Source organism: Ambystoma mexicanum, chromosome 12 (genome assembly GCF_040938575.1).
Source record: "Ambystoma mexicanum isolate Mex_15411 chromosome 12, UKY_AmexF1_1, whole genome shotgun sequence".
Classification (NCBI taxonomy): Eukaryota; Metazoa; Chordata; class Amphibia; order Caudata; family Ambystomatidae; genus Ambystoma; species Ambystoma mexicanum.
Window position 1 is genome coordinate 41879867 of NC_090936.1, and position 16181 is coordinate 41896047.

Genomic DNA, 16181 nt, shown 5'->3' on the forward strand with positions numbered 1-16181 from the left:
TAGCACCAGTATTCTTTATTGTTCAGTAAATTACAATACTGGCGAAAGTCAATTTTGTCAAAGATCTTCAACAAAAATGGCACATTGGTCATGGGGCGAAAGTTGGCAGCTACAGTTGGGTCCAAGTTATCTTTTTTTATAGAGAAGTCCATCCTTGCAACAGGCAATTAGGAACCTGGGCTTCAGAAAAGGAAATGTTAATCAGTTTTGTCAACTACAGTAGCAATGGAAGAAGACAGTCTTTAAACAATGAGGCAGGAAAGATGTCACCTTTACAAGAAACCAGTTTCAAGGCTTGCACAATATTTAGAACCTCTGATTCCAATAGCTCATTAAAGGCAAAAGGTACCCTTGGTTTGGTGATTCTTTCGTGGCAACCTGCGATTGGGGTTCAACCACTTGTTCCCCCTAACAGAGACATTCAGCAAAAGCGTCTTGGTGGCGAACAACTTTCCAAGTGAACTCATCCTGAATCTGAATGTTCTGACACCAACCATCATCAACCACAAAGCCAGATCCTGTGGGTTTTCCCTCCAAATCATGCAGGATAGAAAAATGTTCACGTTAACTAGATTTGGCAGTAGTGATTCGGTCACTGAAATTACCTTTCTTGGCTATCAGGATAGCCTCTTTATATTTTTTGACGGCCACCTTGAGTTCTTTCTTCAGCTCCGTTCAGCTGTGCGTTTATTTTTTCTAAGAGCGATTATCTCAATGTTAAACCAGTAATTGTGCTTGGATACCTTTTTTGGCATAGTAGGACGTAGAGGGGCAAGGGTATAAAATGCACTATTAGTGATTATTCTAAAGTGCCTTGTAAGACTTTCCAAAGACGTGACATTCGGTGTACTGGCTGGTATCATTAAAAAAAGGTCGAATCAAAAATGCCGAAAAATACAATACAACACATTCTTAATGTGTGAAATTCTGAATGCCGAAAGCAGTGCCATTCTCCATGACAGACTCTGTATCGCTGCATCCGCACTGAAGCGAGCCTCTTTATTGTAATTGACACGTGAATAAAGGCAGCCTAGTGCCCGTGACAGGCGAACAAAAGCAGCGTAGAGCCACCCATTGCTGAAAGGGAATGCTGCATACCATAAGTATACCCCATATGTGAATAATGTAATTCAAAATTCTCAGCATTTCTGACTGTTTATTTTGTTATCTATCTTTAATAATATCACAATTCTTTTTACACACTATATTTTATTATAATAAACATCTATTGTATTACTCAATTGGGTACAAAAGTAAGAAAATATACATTAAGATTCCAGTTTTTTGCTTTTTTTTGTACTCCCTCCTCATTATTTCTTAATAGTGGAGTCTGTCATGCGTGCGGGACAAGGGATGAGAGCCCACTCAAAAAAGATATTTGCCTGATATTGGAGTGGAGCCAGGCACGCGAGCGGGAGAAGGCTGGAGAGAGGGCCCATTAAACACATAATTAGCGAAGATTTTAGAGGCGTCTGTTTGCCATGCAGAAGGAGGCATGCAAAAGCAGCTGTAACAGGAACCTTAAGTGTTCGCAGCGCAGAGCCTACATTTTGCTGGTAAACCGTGTACGAGTAGGGCACGGGGGTGGGGCAAATGACGGGGGTAATCCTCCATCTGAAACAGAATATTTGAAACTTTACTGATGCTTTACCATTAGTCTATGTGATCAATGCGCACCGCCATGTTGGTAATCGAAATTATCGCATTCAGTATTTTCGGCGGCACAGTGACCTTGTAGATCCATACTGGCCAGTTGAGGGAGAACCACAGACAGGAAAGCCACAGAAGGAACAAGTTACTTACCTAACTGTTGTTCTCCAACATGGGTTTGGCAAGGATTCACATGCTCATGAATATTCCCCATCGTCAGGCTGGGAAACCTTGGTAAAGAAAAAATCAGTTTCAGTTTCATTTCTGATCTGCCTTTCTTAGTAGTAACCAATCACTGGTCTCTGGGACATACTGCCCCCAGCCAATGACTGCCCTCTCCCTAAGCCCCTCCCCTGGCAGCCATCCTCAGATTTGGCAGCAGTAAAGTGGTAGTATGACCAAGTGAAGAGCCGCAGAGGGGTAGGAGGGAGGGTTCGCATGTGAATCCATGCCAGACCCATGCTGGAGAACAACAGTTACAGGTAAGTAACTTGTTCCTTCTCCAGCATGGGGTCTGGCATGTATTCACATGCTCATGAATACAAGAATACATAGCAGTACACACATGCACAACCACGGGATGTGGCAAGGCTCAGCATTAAGCATTTCATAAACTCAACATTAAGCATCTCTTACCTCCTCACCAGGCCCACCTTCAGGCGAACAGGTTGCGCAGCACTGCTTGGCCGACTCTGGACTCCTCCCTGGAATCCCAGTCGACGCAGTAGAACCTTGTGAAGGTGTGCATCGTCCTACACATAGCAGCCCTGCAGATGTCCAGCAGGGGCACACCAAATAGGAACACCGTGGTAGCAGCGATCGCTCTGGTCGAATGGGCTCTCGGATGGCCGGGCAACGGTCAGTTTGCCAACCGGTGACAGTGCATGATGCAGCCGGAGAGCCATCTGGAAATGGAAACCTTCGAGAGGGCCTTCCCTTGGTTCACAGGTCCGAAGTTCACAAACAGCTGTGATGTCTTCCGAAAACTCTTTGTGCGGTCCACGTAGAACTTCAGCGCTCTAGCTACATCCAGCGAGTGCAAAGTCCTCTCGGCCGGCGACAAAGGCGACGGGAAGATAACTGGCAAGACCAAGGGCTTGTTGAGGTGGAAGTCCGACGGCACTTTGGGCATGAAGGAAGGGTGCGCCACCCTTGTATCGTGAAAAGTCAAGTATGGAGGTTTACAGGAGAGGGCCTGGATCTCTCCCACTCGACGTGCGGAGGTGATGGGCACAAGAAACGCTGTTTTTCACGACAGGAACTTCAGCGGTGCCGAATGCAGCGGCTCGAATGGGGGCCCCATGAGCCTGGACAGCACCACGTTGAGCTCCCACGCTGGGGCCAGAGCCTTCACAGGCGGGAATGACCGGAACAGTCCCTTCATAAACTCCTTCACCAGGCTATGGGACCAGAGAGATGATCGCCCCAGGGTCCTGGAGTAGCGGGAGATCGCCGCTAGATGGATCTTGATGGAGGCGTGCACCAGTCCCGCCTTGGCCAGCGACAGTAGGTATGGCAGCACCTGAGGGGCCGTAATCCGCAGAGGGTTAAATCTTCTGTACACGCCACCAGACAAAGAACCTCTTCCATTTGTATCCATAACACTTGAGAGTCAAGGGCGCCCAGGCCTTTGCAAGTACTTCCTTGCAGTTCGCCGGGATATCGTACCCTCCAAACTCTAGCGCTGCAGGAGCCAGACCTGCAAGTTCAGCGACACCGGATCGTGGTGGAGAATGGCGCCTCCTTCTCTGATGAGGAGATCCGCATCCGTCAGCAGTTTGACTGGGGGGGGACGCTGACATGTCCAGAAGGTCAGGGAACCAGATCAGCCTCGGCCATGCCGGTGCGACGAGGAACATCCTGCACCGGGACCGTTTGAGTTGATTGATGAGTCGCAGCAGCAACGGCAACGGAGGGAACGCATACAGGAACAGGCCGTCCCATGGGAACGAGAAGACATCGCCCATACTCCCTGGCTGGGGAAACCTGATGGCGAACCTCTGGCACTTGGTGGTCGCCGCCGTCGCGAACAGGTCGATCTGGGGATTGCCCCATCGCCAGAAGATGAGGTTCACTTGATCCTGCCGCAGTTCCCACTCGTGGCACGAGTGCAGCTCCCTGCTGAGTGCATCAGCGATGGTGTTTTTTATTCCTGCCAGGTGGAAGGGTACCAGAAACATCCCTTGGGCTACGGCCCAATGCCACAGATCCTGGGCCTACTTGGATAGGGCTGGGGATCTGGTGCCTCCCTGCTTCCGGATGTAAAACATTGTCGTAGTGTTGTCGGTGAAGACCCTCACCACCTTGCCCTTGAGGGACGGAAGGAACTATCTGAGTGCCCAGAACACGGCTCAGAGCTCCAGGACGTTGATGTGAAGTGACTTCTCCTCCGGCAGCCAAAGGCCTCTTGCGTAGAGATCTCTGGAATGAGCCCCCCATCCCTCCAGGGAGGCGTCCGTCGTCACCGTCTCCTGATGGGCCGGGGTCTGGAAGTCCATACCCGCCATCAGATGTGCGCCGGTGCTCCACCACTGGATCGCTTGTCAAAAGGTCTCGTTGAGTGAGATCCTATCTTCGAAGTTGCCCGTCGCTTGCATCCAACGGGCGTCGAGGAACTCCTGCAGCGGTCGCATCCGTTGTCTGCAAAGGCGCACAAGGTAAATGCAGGAGGACATCATGCCGAGCAGGGACTTGACGGACCTCACCTTGGCCACGTCCATGGTCGACAGCCATTGCACCTTGCCTAGGATGGCCTTCGTCCTCTCCTCCGACGGAGATGCTAGTCGCACCACTGTGTCGAGCTTGGCTCCCAGGAACAGGGCGACTTGTGACGGTACCTGGTGTGATTTTGTGAAGTTGATTGAAAATCCTAGATCCGTGAGCAGTTGGACGGTCTTCCTTGTGTGTTCGACTGCGAGTTCCCTTGACTCTGCCCGGATGAGCCAGTCGTCCAGGTATGGGAAGACGGGGATCCAATGTAGGTGCAGCCGCACCGCCACTGGTGCTATGCACTTGGTTAACACCCTGGGTGCCGACTTCAGTCCGAAGGGAAGGGCCTTGAACTGGTAGTGCCGTCCTTGGCCACGAATCGCAGAAACTTCCGATGTTTTTTCAAGATGGGGATGTGAAAGTAGGCGTCCTCCAAGTCCAGCGAAGATAGGAAGTCGCCTTCCTCCAGTTATCCCAGCACGTGCTTGAGGGTTACCATCTGGAACTTCTGGGACCTGATGTACTTGTTTAGACGACGAGGATCCAGGATGGGTCGCCAAACGCCGTTCTTTTTCCTTACGAGGAAGTACCGCGAGTATACTCTGGAGCCCCGCAGCCTCTTTGGGACGAGTTCAATGGCGCCTTTCTTTAGCATCGCTCGTACCTCCAGTAGCAGTTGTGGGACACGATTTTCCTTTCTGGCCACAGGTGGAATACAGGGACACTTTCTTAGAAATTCCAGTGTGTGCCCGCGGGCCAGAGCATCCAGCACCCAACGGTCGGTAGAGATGGACTCCCACACGCTGGCGAAGTTCGCCAGCCGGCCTCCCACCGGGGTGCTCAGGTGGGGGCCCGACACTACGGCCGGTTCAATCCTGCTTGGCGGTGGCCTTGCCGCCCTGGCCTCCTTAGCGACGACGAGATCCTCCTTGCTTGCCGCGTCCTCTGTAGGCCTCCTGCGACGAGGAGCGAGCCGCCTGGCAGTACGTCGAGGAGCTGCCGCCAAATCCCTTGGAGGCACTTGCTTGCCTCCGGAACCCCGAAAGGGCGGCCGTCGTTGCTGGAGAACGCCTAAGGCACGAGCCGTCTCCGTGTCGGCCTTGATGGCTTGCAGCGACTCATCCACTGCCTTGCCAAACAGGTTGTTCCCGTCGAAGCGCATGTCCAGGTCCCTGGTCTCCACGTCCTGACAGAAATCGGTTGCCTTGAGCCAACCGCGCCGGTGAAGCAAACACTGTTGCCCAATCTAGTGGAAGCTGGTGTTGGCAACGTCCGTGGCCACTGTTCTGGCGTGGTCCGACACCACCTCTCACTCCTGTAGGATCTCTAGGGCCTCAGGCCTCTTGTCATCCGGGAGGAAATCCAGCAGGGGAGCGATCTTAAACCATAGCTCCCTGTCATAGCGGGCCACAATCGCGAGATTTAATGGTAGTCACCTCTGACGAGATGACCCGTCGTCCCATGGCGTCCAGTTTTTTCCATTCGCCGTCCGGCAGAGATGTCGAAGTTTCTCCCCGTGCGTTTTATCTTCATGAAGGCAGTAGAGACATTGAGAAAGTTCATCCTCCTTGAAGACATTCTGTAGTCCACATCCAGGGCAGCTCCTGAAGAGCTTGGGTCCGGGCGTCTTGTTTCCTTTTTCCTGGGCCATGACCACGCGGGTAGGCCGCAAAGATTTTCCGGAAGCTGCTGAGAAGAGAAACTCGACGAAAAGTCACCCATGAGGGGCGTAGAAAAAATCCGAAATGGGTCCCCGTTGATCGGAAGTAGAAACGGTGGAGCTTGAGGCTCGATTGACCGAAAAATGAGATAAAATCTCTTTGAAAATTCGCAAAATGTAGTAAAAGCTCGAGAGCTATAGCGCATGGACTCCCAACACTTGAACGTGCGGTAAAAATCTGAGGATGGCTGCCAGGGGAGGGGCTTAGGGAGAGGGCAGTCATTGGCTGGGTGCAGTATCACCCAGAGACCAGTGATTGGTTACTACTAAGAAAGAGATCAGAAATGAAACTGATACTGATTTTTCTTTACCGAGGATTCCCAGCCTGACGACGGGGGATATTCATGAGCATGAGCATGTGAATCCATGCCAGACCCCATGCTGGAGAAGTCACTTTTCTGGTATTTCTAACCATGACAGGTTTCATTCTCTCAGGATAAAGAGGAACCAAAGAATGAGGCAGTAAAAGACAAAAGGTAGTGCATGCGTGGTCGGACCAAGGACAAACATCCACTCTAACAGCTGAGATTCTCATTTTTCTAGTTAGTATCCATTCCAGGATATGTCCTCCAATATGTGTAGGAGTCTATACATTTTGTGAAAAGCCAGATGCTTCCAGCAAATTCAAAGGAGACCCTGCATCCAAATCCAAAGGATTGTCTGCCCATAGATTAAAGTTGATGACTTCAAGGAGGCACCTCTTCAAAATCTGCTGTTTTATTAGGTGGCCTTTACAGTACTTGGATATGCAGGGTGGATGTTGCATCAATATTATGTTTAACCATCATAGATTTACAGTAATCTAGATCGATGATATTGTACTGTGAATTTTTATATGATCTTTACAGATCAAGGCTACTCCCCTACCACGATCAACTCATATAATGTTATATCCATTTGGAGTAGCAGCGAGAGAAGTATGAGTTGCAGACTCCTGGAGACAGGTCTCCGTAATCGTAAACAGATCAACCTGCCACTTAAGTATATAATATGCAAGTTCTGCTGCATGACAAACTAAGGATCTGGTATAAGGCAATTTTTAAAGATGCTGAGAGGTCTACTACCAAGAAAACATTAGGCATAACCTTAGAGACCTCGGATGTCTGTACAGACATCTTTGCCAAAAGGTTACCATCTTACATATTGGGCATAGGACTATCCAATTCATGTGCATGTATACTTCAGCGATTAGAATTAGTCTTTGCCCTGGGCCTCTTGCTCCAAGCTTACACAATGCCTTTCGGCAATGTCGATATCAGGCAGGAATCTCATAGCAGCCCACAGACCCTGGCTGCATTCTGAGTTGTCTGGTCGCTTGTGAGTTAAGCTTCTATTTCCAGCACCCCCACGCTGAGAATCAACGCCCACTGTGGGAATGTTTTGATACTGCTGCAGAATTACCATTGTCCACGCTCCATGCTGGGCTATTGTAGCCAACGTGGGCTGCTTGCCAGTTCAGATCATTGCATGGAGCGGGGACCAAGAGTGAATATGACATCCATAAACCAGCTACTACCAAAGTGGTGAAATCTGTTCTGAGGTGGATTTGTCTGGGGTCTTCTTGTTGACAGTTAACAACACTGGAAACAATTCTACCCCCCCTCTTCAACCAGCTTCAAAAAGCGCACATCTTCTTGGGAATATATAAGGATGGTTTTGACTTGTATTGCTAGTGATATTTCTGTTTGTCTGGCTGAGAATTTTAGGGAATTCTCCATATAACTCCTGCACAGGTCACATTATGCAGTGGGTGGCTCTCTATGGCCCCAAGAGTTTCTTGCACTCCCTGCTTGGGCAAAAGTGTATGCTAGGGTATACATGATGAACAACAGACCTCGACTAGTTCAAGACATAAAATGTGCAACATTGAGTTATCCTTACAATTAGAAGAACTGATTTTAATTATTGTTAAAGTATCAAGGGATGGCATGAATGCAAAGAAGCATAATCCAATTCAGGATACAGGCACTTAAGGTTTGTTTCTGTGCCTTACCTTCATGTGGGTAAGCAATTTCTCTGTCGTGTCTGCTAGCTTCTCGCAAAAAAGGCAAACTGCACTGGCAGGATGTTCATCCCAGTCAGACCAGTCACTATGAAAAATACACACAAACACTTAGAGTATGTCAAAACTTAGCTGTGACTGGGCATTTACTACAGCATAAGACAGGCAATGGCATGCAGTGTGAAGCACCTCAATATAATATGCCACTGATGTTTTCTTCAATGAGCATGTTCAGATAGGTTCCTATTGTCGCCACCCAAAAAAACAATCGTAGAAAGCAAGATGTAACATTGTTAAATGTGAATCATTCGCTTCAAGGACCTTTTGTGAATCAGGGGACTTAGTAGGGATTTGAATCAGAAAAAAATCTATAGACTCCTAACCTACTTTTACTTTTGGTTGATTGGTGATGCAAGCCACTAATGGTCATCGACGACACTACATATTAAATGCATTGAGACTAACTTGACTAACTACAGCAGTCCAATAATTTCACAGCATTCTGTTCTGTGTGTAATCTCCCGGATGGTGTCAGCTGGAAAGGCGCCACAATGCACACAATGGTGTGAACAGGAGATCTGAGAACGTATACAGTGCTTCTGCAGCTAAACGCAACTGCAAAAGGAACCCATGTTAAAAGTCTCCCCCTGTGTGTCTCGCCTGCCTTCAGGGTTGCCTGCCTGATTCTCCGGACTTGTTGTCAAATGCAGCAGGGCCAGAGAAAGAAGGGCACAAAGACTCTATTCCGCCATTCCCACAGACACCTTGTTTGCGCAGTCGAGGAAAGAGAGACTGGCAAGGTTGGCAGGGCAGAGTGTAGCAATGTTGCCCATCAACATCCTCGTTTTAACACTAACATGTTTGCCTGACAGAAAGCACTGTCAAAAGCTGAGAGACAGCAGGAATGGTGTAATGGTGTCAAAGAACGAAGCTGACAAAAGGGTGGGATTATGATTGTTATGAACTTTTATTTATAAGAAATATAAACCCTCACTATATCCCTATATTCTAAGAGGGGTTTCCCTGCCTCAAACTAAAACTAAAGGATCTGTCCGAATGTCCACCGAAATTAAATTCCATTGTCCTGTGTCACAACCTACTTCCATCTGTGAGAAACCTGAAGGTGTGAAGGTGTCTCACCCGCTAGTCCCCAGGGATATGTTATCCAGGTGACTAGGACACGGCCATCGCTTTTGGATCCAGTTCCTAGGGGTGGACCATTGCGGGAGGATCGCTTGGATGAGGGGTCTTCGGTGAGTGGAAGTGTGATACCGGACGGCGCGACGCGGTATCCCCTTCCCTGTAACACCTTTTCCCCATCCTATTAGGTAGGATACTTAGGATCTCAACCCCCTCGCCCCACGTTTTCTGACACAAACACTTTCTCACGGACAGCTCATTGTGAAAGAAAACAGACCAACACCCGAGCCGTATACCTGGCATGTGCCAATACAATGGTCAGGCAGGGTCAAGCAATTACTGATCATTACACACACCTAACTTCCATCACACTTCCCCACACGGATAAAAGGTGGAGCACGAAAGAACACTCTGAGCAGGGTAAAACACACAAGGAAGCAACAGTTCCAAGGTGGCAGTTTAATACAAGGAGAAAGACGGCAAGACCAAAGAGTGATACAAGGAGAGAAGTGCCCTTGACCTTTTCAGAGAAAGACTATTACTTTCACGAGCCTTCAAGAATAAGAAACGCAAGACCTGGAATAAAAACTGAAGAAATCTGCATTGTGTGTCAGAGGTACCCGGGGCTCTCATGCGTCGATAGCCAAGGCTGAGAGGAACGTTTGCTGCCGTAGTACTGTCCTTGGCTCCTATAACAAAGCAGCACCAGTAAAGTCAGCACAGCTGGTGAGTTGGGGAGACTGATACCAGACCAGTCTGTGTTAAAGCCAAGGTTGCAAGCGGCAGCATTGTATATAGAAAACCGAAGAGAACAGTGTGTGAAGTGGATGTAACAAGCGACGCAATATAACTAAACAGCAGATGAGTGACTGAACTCCAGAAGCCAAAACAGAGTGGTCTGGCGCCACATGGGTGCTCATTTGAAGGTCTCTGCTAGGTATCCAACTGAAAGGTGACAAATGTAAAAAGGAATTGTGAAATCGAAGTGGTCCTGCAACGGGTCAAGTTTTCGATAGTTGATGCTAACTGAAATTGGCCCGAACCCGGCTGAGGGAGACTAATTGTATTAAGAAGGGATCCGGGGTGAACCGTGAGCCACTCGAGAAAGAATATTATATGAACATTGTGAAAGAGGATCTGAGCCCGGCTGAGGGGGATCCGTGGTGAATAGTGAATCAACCGAATTGAGTACTTGTAAGAGGAAAAAAACTTTTCATTTGTTTTTTCTTATCAGACCCTCTGCATGAAGAGACTTAGATAGGCAAAGAGACTTGGGCACGGAAGGCCCTGATGCTAATGAGTGAACTGTATCCTCTTGCTAAAAAAGCCAGAGATTGTTCTACGCTTAAGTGAACCGTCTTGTCCCGTGCTGAAAATGAGGGGAAGGGAGGCCAATGGCCTGAACAACCCGACGTATAATTTTTGTGAACACTTCTTTCTTTTTCATAAACACTACCCCCACACTATTTGTATTTAGAGGTAAGGATTGGCAATAGGTTATTTAGTATAGGCCCTTTTATTTTGACAAGACACCACTAGGACTGCGTTATTATTATTTGATGGTCGTAGCTTGCTCCCATCTGTAGATTTAGGATTAGATGACAATGCATTACTTACCGTAAAAGCATTTCTGATGGTTGTATCTGCTTAGATTCACATGCTGTGCATAGGTCCGACATCCAGTGGTCACTGCGGAGTATTGCATTTTGTTTTTCGTAGTCGAAAAGGGGACGTCGACAAGGCGTGTCTGTAACACTATCCCTATAGTGACGTGCGTTGTACCCACAATCCCTCACGCGTCGAGGTCCCTCTGTTTGTATTTTTCTGCCCTGAGGGAGCCTTATAGACGTGAGTGAGTACAGAAAAGAGAGATATAAAGGAAGTCTATGTTCCTTCCATCCGAGCGGGGAGGAAGGGTGGGCGCATGTGAATCTAAGCAGATACAACCATCAGAAATGCTTTTACGGTAAGTAATGCATTGTCTTCTGATGTTTGTTAATCTGCTTAGAATCACATGCTGTGCATAGACTAGCGAGCAGTACCCGGAGTTGGCGGTGGGTTATGAGAAGGAACAGTAGAGAAAAGATGTCTTAATACTGCCTGTCCCACCTGGGAGTCAGATCTAGAGTGTGCATCTAGACAGTAGTGTTTTGTAAAGGTGTGCACAGAACTCCAGGTAGCCGCTTTGCAGATGGACTCAAGGGGAACATTTGCAATGAATGCTATGGAAGCCCCAGTGCCTCGAGTGGAATGTGCTCTTGGCTTGAAGGGTAGTTCTCTCTTAGCAAGAGTGTAACAGAGAGTGATGCATTGAACAATCCATCTAGATATAGTGGATTTTGAGACCGCATCTCCTTCTCTTCCTGCTGCCACCGAGACAAAGAACTGATTAGTCTTTCTCAGTGGTCTAGTTCTTTCCATATAGAACATGACAGCTCTGCGTACATCTAGTGTATGCAGACTTTTTTCTCCCGAGCTGGAAGGGTTTTGAAAGAACGTTGGTAGTTCTATAGTTTGGTTTACATGAAATTTCGAGATGAATTTAGGTGCAAACCTTGGGTGTGTGCGTAGAACCACTTTATTTTTGTGAACTGTTACAAAGGGGTCTAGTACAGAAAGAGCCTGTAGTTCACTTACTCTCCTAATGGAGGTGATAGCTATTAGGAAAGCAGTCTTAAGGGTGATATCTTTAAGAGTTGCCTTGTCGAATCTTTTCCATTTGCTAGAATAGCAGTGTCGAGTATTAGGTTTTCTGGCTTCCCTGAGGATGTCCATACATCTCTGTGGGAGTTGTAAATGTCCAAATTCTATGATCTCAGGAGCCAGGCTGCTAAGTTCATGGTCTGAGGGCATGGATGCAGTGTCCTGCCCTTGTCTTGTGACAGCATGTTGTACGGGCAGGGAAGTTTCACTGGGGGAGATAGGGACATCTCCATCAAGTGAGCGAACCAAGGTTGCCGTGCCCACATTGGGGCCACTAGTATCATGGTAACCTGCTCCTGGTGCATCTTGTGCACCACTTTGTTGAGAAGGGGAGTCGGGGGAAAGGCGTAAACAAATTTCCCTGACCATTGAATCAACAGACCGTTCCCCTTGGACTGGTTCTGGGGGTACCTGGAGGCGTAACTTTGGCATTGTGAGTTCTCCAGGGTTGCGAACAGGTCTATTTCCGGGAATCCCCATTGCGTGAAGATGTCTAAGACGATGTCTTCGTGCAATTGCCATTCGTACTCTTCGGGCAGGGGGAAGTCTCTGCTGAGTTTGTCTGCTAGCAGATTGAGTTCCCCTGGTACATGTTCTGGGACAGCTTGGACAGTCCTGGAGAGTGAGTGCCCCCTTGCTTGTTGAGGTAGTACATGGCTGTGGTGCTGTCTGTGAGGACCATCACTGTCTTTCCTTGTAAGTGTTCCTGAAAGGCTTTCAGTGCTTTGAACACCGCTAGTAGTTCCAGCAGGTTTATATGCTTGGATGCTAAACTCGGAGTCCACACTCCGTGTGCCGTTTGATGGGATAGGTGAGCCCCCCATCCTGTAAGGGATGCGTCTGTGGTTAGAGTGGCTTCCACTGCGGGTGTGGCAAAAGTTTTCCCTAATAACAGGTTTTCTTTTGTCCACCACCGTAGCGAGAGAACCAAGGCCTGCGAGACCACCACTAGATCGTCCCATTGTCCGCTGGCCTGACACCACTGGCTGTAGAGCCACTCTTGCATTGGGCGCATGCGCAGGCGCGCGTGAGGTACCAAATAAATACATGACGCCATCATCCCTAGCAAGCGCATTGCTTTGCGTACCGTCACCTCTCGGCCTGCTACATAATGGGGAATTTGAAACAGCATGTTTTGGACCCTCTCGTTGGAGGGGAATACGAGGCCGTCCCTTGTTCGAATTAGAGCCCCTAGGAATTGTTTGGTTTGGCTGGGGTCTAAGCTGGACTTCTTTTCGTTGATGGAGAAGCCCAGTTGGGACAAAAGGTCTACGGTCTTTTGGGTATTGGAGAAGCATGTTTCGTAAGAATCCCCTGTTATGAGCCAGTCGTCGAGGTAAGGGTATACCGGGATGGATAATCTGCGCAGGTGGGCCGCTGCCACTGCCAGTACTTTCGTGAATACCCTTGGTGCAGATGCTATCCCGAAGGGTAGTACTCTGAACTGGTAGTGTTTGTCCTCTATTTTGAACCTGAGGTATTTTCTGTGCGATGTCAACATTAAAATATGAAAGTATGCATCTTTCATGTCCAGTGTTGTCATGTAATCCCCTTGTGATAACAGTGGGATTACCTCCTGTAAGGTCACCATACGAAACTTTTGGGGTTTGACAAATATGTTCGCTGGGCGCAGATCTAATACAGGGCGCATGGTTAAGTCCTTTTTGGGTACAAGGAAGTACACTGAATAAATACCTTCTGTTACCTGTGATAGGGGGACGGGCTCTATAGCTTCTTTCTTCAGTAGTTCTTCCACCTCTTGAAGAAGAATGGAGAGGTGTTGCGGTGTCATGCGCCGGTTCCGTGGGGGTTTGTACTTCGGGGAACCGTTGAACTCGATGCAGTATCCGTGGGCTATGGTGGATAATACCCAACGGTCTGACGTGATTCCCTCCCATGCTGAAAGGAACGATGTTAGCCGGCCCCCGACCGGTGATGCATGGGAGGGGACCCGAATTTTCGGGTCATTTGCTGGTATTGGGCGTGGAACCTCTGGGGCTGGAGCCACGACCTCTTCCTTTGCCACGGCGTTGGCCTCTTTGACTGAACTGGGTGTTACCCTGGTTGGTGGGCCAGTTGGAGCCAGAGTAATATTGTTGTTGTTGGTTCTGCTGCTGTCTTTGGCCACGAAAGGAGCGTTTATTACCATAGCCTCGCCTGTTAGGGGGCCTAGAAATTTGATCAAGAGTTTTGATGGTATCAAACTCTTTTTTAGCATGTTCTAGGGCCTCATCTACTGCTTTCCCAAACAGATGCGTCTGTTCAATGGGTTTATTTATGAGGGAGGCTTGGGTTTCGGGCTTAAAACCTGAATTGCGTAGCCAAACGTGGCGCTTGAGAAGTATTCCCTGCACTAGGGAGCGGCCAGCCGTCTCAGCGGCATCTAGGGAGTTTTTAACGATGCCCTGGTTTACCAGTGTGCCCTCTGATATTATAGCTAGCAGGCGAGAACGCAGAGGTTCAGGTGCTTCCTCTGCTTCGCTGCGCAGCTTGTTCCACTGTGCATCTGCGTAGCTAGCTAAAAGTGAGTTGTTATTAGCAATTCTAGTGGAGAAGGCGGCGGAGGTCGTGATTCTCTTCCCCAGTGCGTAGAGTTTTTTGCCTTCTTTGTCTGGAGGTGCTTCACTAGTGGATAGTGGCACCCCTGCTCTTTTTCTTGTGTTGGTAACCACAAGGGAGTCCGGAATAGAGTGTCCTCTGATGTATAAAGGGTCAGAGGATGAAGGGCTGAAGAGCTTTTCTATTCTAGGGTTGACCCCTCTTACTAGAGCTGGGTTAGTAAGGGAAGGAGAAATTCTTCTTTTAATAGAAGCCAGGAGAGGAATAGATTGGCTAACAGGGGCTTTTTCTTTGATGACTTTTTCTACAAAGTCGATGTCTGGAAGAGTTTCCCCTGTATCAATCTCAAAATGCGCTGCTGCCTTGCGCAATAGTGCATTGAGGGAAGGTTGGTCATCTATGGGAGAGGAGTTCCCATGTGAATCCTTGAGAGGAGAAGGGAGAAAGGCATCAGGGTCTGAATGTACTGATGGGGATTGCCAAGGCTGCACTGACGGTGAATGCCAGGGCTGCGAGGTAGCTGTATCCTCTTCAAACCCTGTAGGAGTGGTGTAAGGATCTTCTTCGAACCCCTCTTGCTCAAGTTCTACCTCTTCTTCTCCACCCAAACACTCCTCATCTTCTTGGAGGTATTGCTCCTCCTCAGTGAGGTCAACCAGCCTAGGAATCTTGACTCTAGGGTCATCCTGTGGCCATTCTCTTTGTCTTTTGTGAGTGGGTGGGTCTTGGTTTCCTAGAAACCTTTCCATTTTCTCCATGCAAGAATGGAGTCTTTCAAGGGTCTCATGGGGTACCCCTGAATAGTCTAGAGGGGGAAAATTAGTGTTTTCGCCTTCGAATCGTTTCGAACGCTCCCACAGCGTCGACGAGAGGTTCCCGTCTCCTTCTGAAAAGCCTTCAGGTAGTTCGGAAGCGTCCTTTGGAGAAAGGGGCAGTTCCTGGCTACTTTTGTGTTTTTTCGACGCGGTATTCGACGTTTGTTTCGTCGTCCGCGTACGTTCGTCTTCGGCGACAATTCTCGCTAGGCTCTCGGCCACGATTTTGTCCGTCGAGGGCTTTGGTGTCGACGTTGTGTGCGTTGCGCGTTGTACCTCGACGGTCGCTCTATGGAGCGTTGCGTCGGATGTTTTTGGGGTAGCGCCCGTGTTAGACGGAAGCCCAATCGCTGGTCGCGGCTGCGTTTGCGGGTGGGGCTTGTGACCTTTACGGTCTGCGGTAGACGCCGGAGTGCCCTGCGTCCCCTTCGGCGCTGATGGATCCTTCGTTCTCGACGAAGAAGAGCCGTGGGTAGTGTGTTTAGCCTTATGGGGTCTGTGTGCGTCCTTGTCGCCGGGGTGTTCATCCCCATAAGCAGGGCGTGAGCCGAGCCCGTCGGGGCCGGGGACGGACGACGAGGAGCGTGAGCGCTCCTTCTGGGGGTTCATGACTTCCGTAACGGACGTCGAGTTATCGCACTCCTCGTCACTTTCAGTAACAGCGGTAGCGGGTGAGGAAACTGACTTCGACATCGCGTAGTCTGCCCACCTCTTAACCCTACGTTCTTTAAGAGTCCTGGGTTTTAAGAGCTTGCAGGCTGCGCAGCTGTTCTCTATGTGATCAAGGGGTAAGCAACGATTACAGAGCTTGTGCTTATCTTTCCAAGTATATTTGCCCCTGCAGCGTGGGCAAAACTTAAATGGTGTCCTCTCCATAGCTGAG

General features: G+C 49.0%; 1 protein-coding gene across 3 annotated transcripts in view; it reads right to left on the reverse strand.

The window, feature by feature from the left end:
* Window positions 1-16181, reverse strand: part of ZNF277 (zinc finger protein 277) — a 415867-nt gene that overhangs the window by 97365 nt on the left and 302321 nt on the right. For all 3 annotated transcript variants that reach the window (XM_069627913.1, XM_069627912.1, XM_069627914.1), the window contains one exon: window positions 8073-8169. In XM_069627913.1, the coding sequence (XP_069484014.1) occupies window positions 8073-8169 (97 nt within the window). The remainder of the gene's footprint in view (window positions 1-8072; window positions 8170-16181) is intronic.